Source organism: Platalea leucorodia (assembly GCF_965183815.1).
Source record: "Platalea leucorodia genome assembly, chromosome: 26".
In the NCBI taxonomy this organism is placed as follows: domain Eukaryota; kingdom Metazoa; phylum Chordata; class Aves; order Pelecaniformes; family Threskiornithidae; genus Platalea; species Platalea leucorodia.
This window is the reverse complement of record NC_138848.1, coordinates 488,533-492,481: the sequence shown is the minus strand read 5'-3', so window position 1 is coordinate 492,481 and position 3,949 is coordinate 488,533. Positions and strand designations below refer to the sequence as shown.

Here is a 3,949-nt window from a genome sequence, read left to right as displayed (position 1 = left end):
GTTTTGTTTTTTAACAAAGCTATTTATATTGTCGTTTTGTAACGCTGCGGTATGGGGGGGCCCCGGGGCCGGCACGGGGACCCCCGGAGATTACACGTGTCCTTTTGGAGACAGCTGTGTCCCCTGTCGTTTCTTGGGGGGGGGCTGCGCATGCAGACACGGGTAGCGTGTGCGTGTAGGGTCACACACGTGTGTGCACGTGCCCACGTACACGTGTGATGCGTGTGCAGGTGAGGAAGACGTGCACGTCTGCCCACACGCGTGACCCACCCATGGCTGAGCGTGTGGGAACCCCCCCGGTGCCCCCGCCTCGGGTTCCTGCTTGGAGGAGGAGGGGGGTCACGGGGTGATGGTCGTGAGGACCCCCCTTTCCCTGCCCAAAGATGCCTGTGGGGTGGTTCCCGCCACCCCACTTGCCCCCCAATAAAGCACCCGCGAGGCAGGAGCTGCTGCGGCCTCCAGGCTTTATTGGCTGTGCTCAGAGCTGTGCGAGGTTGGGGGGGGGGGGGCGAGGGGGGGTGGCAATGCCACGTCAACACGTGTCAGCCCACATCTGTCAGCTTTGACCCATGTGGACTCACGGTGACCTGTGCGGACTCACGTTGACTTGTCTTGGCCCGCGTTGACTCGCCTGGACTTGTGTTGGCTTGTCTTGGCCCACGTTGGCTTGTCTTGGCCCACGTTGACTCATGTTGGCTTGTCTTGGCCGAGTTTGTGTTGGACCACGTCAACTCATGTGGGCTAATGTTGACTTGTCTCGGCCCACGTTGACTCACATTGACTTGTCTCGGCCCACGTTGACTCACGTTGACTTGCACTGGCCCGCGATGACTCGTGCTGACTCACGTTGACTGGTGTTGACCCGCGCCGCCCTGTGCCGCCCGCCTCAGTTGCACTTGCAGTAGTAGCCCCTGATGGCGTCGTTCCAGTTGCTGAAGAGCCCCCTCTGCACCTCCTGCAACCGCGGCACCGTGCCAGTCCCAAAACGCCGACTCTTCCCCTTCTTGCCCGCCCGAGACCAGACAGTCAGCTCGCAGCGGGTGCCCACCACCAAGGAGGAGATGGTGGCGGACCAGTCGTGGGGCATGTAGGGGACGTCGGCGCCGCAGTCCACCACCAGGACGGACCCCCCGCAGCACTGGTCGTAGTAGGGGCTGTTGTCGGTGTAGAGCTGGGCGCAGATGCGGGTGCCGTTGGCCGTCCGCAGGGCGTTGGGGGCCGGGCACTGCGCCTCGGCCCCCGCCAGCACCGCCGCCGCCAGCACCGCCACCACCAGCGCCGCCATCGCCCACCCGCCGCTGCCCGCGCCGCCGCCCAGATATACCCGGGCCCAAGGACGGGGCGAGGGGCAGGACTCGGGTGCCCGGCCCCCCCCGAGGTGCGTAGCCCTCCCTGGGAAAGGACCCAGGTGTCCGGGCCTGGGACCCCCACCCCTGGGAAGGGACCCAGGTGCCCGGGGGCCCCCCCGGGAGCCCCCTCCTCCTCCTCCCCCCTGGGAAGGGACGCGGGTGTCCGGGGCCCTCCCCGGGATCTCCACGCCCCCTCGCCCTGGGAGGGGACCCAGGTGTCTGGGACCTCCACCCCCCATTCCCCCGGGAAGGGCCCCAGGTGTCCTGGCCCCTTCCCCGCGCCCGTGGCCTCGGCCATGGCCTTGGGGAAACTGAGGCACGGGGGGGGGGGGGGGGGCAAGGCCAGGCTGGGGCCCCAGGTGCCCTGCATGCAAATGAGGGAGGGTAATTAGCCAGGGGACAGAGTTAGCAGAGGCCCGGGGGTGATGGGGGGGGTGAAAGCTCCGCCCCTTGTTTGCATATTAATGAGCCCAAGGCCACGCCCTTGCCATGGCGCCAGGGGAGGGGCGGCCGGTGGTCTCCAGGCAACCGTATCCCCCGTATCCCGGCAACCGTATCCCGGCAACCGCATGGGGGGGTAATTATCCCGTCCCTCATTAGCATAGCCCCACCCCCGCCCCAGCCAATGGCCACGGCGCCCACCTCGTTAGCATACTCATTTGCATGCAGGGAGCTGCCTCTTGTGGGGGACGGACGGGGGATTCTCGAGGATCTCGTATGAGGTTGGGGCTCCCTCGGCCGCCCCCCCCCCCCCCCCGACTGAGCGGGACCCCCCGGCTCCCCCCCGACTGAGCGGGACCCCCCCGGCCCCCCCCCGGCAGAGGGGACCCCCCGGCCCCCCCACAGAGAGAGCGGCTCCCCCTCCTTCACACACAAAAGGTTTAATCGCCCCGGGCGGGGGGGGCACAGGTTTTTAATGTAAAAACTTGTGTTAAACACTGCAGCGGGCCGGGGGGGCCCGGGGGGGCGGCTGGTGGGGGGGCCACGGGGGGCAGGTAGGGCTGGGGGGGGGATTGGGGGCAAATAGGGGGATGATGGGGGAGCCGGGGGGGGAGTAAAGGGGCAAACGGGGCTGGGGGGGGGGGGCAAGGGGCAAATGGGGGGGCCGGGGGGCCGACCCCCGCGGGGTTATCCAGACCAGCCAGATAGGAGCCCCCGGGCCGAGGCGGGGGACGGGGGGGGGACGGGGGGGGACGGGGGGGACCCAGGGGCCCGGGCCCCCCCGCAGGGCTGGGGGGGGGCTGCGGTTCTCGTGTCATCTGTGCAGACATGTCAGTGGCGTGTGCGGGGCCCCCCCGCCGCCGGCCCGGCCGAAGGCACCGCGGCGGGGGGCAGGCCGGGGGCGCACACGCGTGTCGGGGCGCCCACGCGTGTCGGAGCGCGCACAAGTCCCAGGGTGCGCGTCCCCCGTCAGGGTGCCCACGCGTGTCGGGGTGCACACGCATGTCAGGGTGCACACGCACGTCCCCGGGGTAGGTACCGGTTGCATACGGGTGCCCCGGGGCGGGGGCACATGGATACCGATGGGGGGGAGCACACGGGTGCCCGGGGAGGCACCGGGGTGCAGGCGGGGACCTCGAGGAGCACCCAGGGGTGCCTGCGGGCACCCGACGGCACCCACAAGCACCGGGGGCGCCCGCAGGCACCCGGGGGTGCCGGGGCTGCGTCCAACCAGCCATGGCTGCGTACGGGCACCCGCGGGTGCGCCAGGCACCCAGGGGCGTGTTCAGGCACCCAGGGTTGCATTCAGCACCCCAGCAGCACCCAAGGGTGCACAGGAGCACCCAAGGCTGCGTTCAGGAACCCCAGCAGCACCCAAGGGTGCATTCAGGAACCCGGAAGCACCCAAGGGCGCATTCAGGACCCCCAGCAGCACCCAAGGGTGCACAGGAGCACCCAAGGCTGCGTTCAGGACCCCAGCAGCACCCAAGGGTGCACAGGAGCACCCAAGGCTATGTTCAGGACCCCCAGCAGCACCCAAGGGTGCGTTCAGGACCCCCAGCAGCACCCAAGGGTGCACAGGAGCACCCAAGGCTGCGTTCAGGACCCCCAGCAGCACCCAAGGGTGCACAGGAGCACCCAAGGCTGCGTTCAGGACCCCAGCAGCACCCAAGGGTGCACAGGAGCACCAAAGGCTGCGTTCAGGACCCCCAGCAGCACCCAAGGGTGCACAGGAGCACCCAAGGCTGCGTTCAGGACCCCCAGCAGCACCCAAGGGTGCACAGGGGCACCCAGGGCTGCATTCAGGACCCCCAGCAGCACCCAAGGGTGCACAGGAGCACCCAAGGCTGCGTTCAGGACCCCCAGCAGCACCCAAGGGTGCACAGGAGCACCCAAGGCTGCATTCAGGACCCCAGGAGCACCCAAGAGTGTGTTCAGGAGCACCCAAGGGTGCACAGGAGCACCCAAGGCTGCATTCAGGACCCCGGGAGCACCCAAGGGTGCACAGGAGCACCCAAGGCTGCGTTCAGGCACCCGGGAGCACCCAAAGCTGCGTTCAGGTACCCGGGGGTGCATGTGAGCACCCAGGAGCGTACAGGGATGCCGAGGACCCAGTGCTGCCAGGGCCGCCTCCGAGCACCCTAGGGTGCTGCCCCCCC

At 68.9% G+C, this 3,949-nt stretch overlaps 1 protein-coding gene across 1 annotated transcript; it reads right to left on the bottom strand.

Annotated features, from left to right (window-relative positions):
• Positions 1 to 886: 886 nt before the first annotated feature.
• Positions 887 to 1,285, bottom strand: SYCN (syncollin; the record flags this gene model as incomplete). The annotated part of the gene is made up of 1 exon (XM_082333436.1): positions 887 to 1,285. One exon carries the CDS (start codon positions 1,283 to 1,285, stop codon positions 887 to 889), a length of 399 nt encoding a protein of 132 aa, XP_082189562.1.
• Positions 1,286 to 3,949: the final 2,664 nt, after the last annotated feature.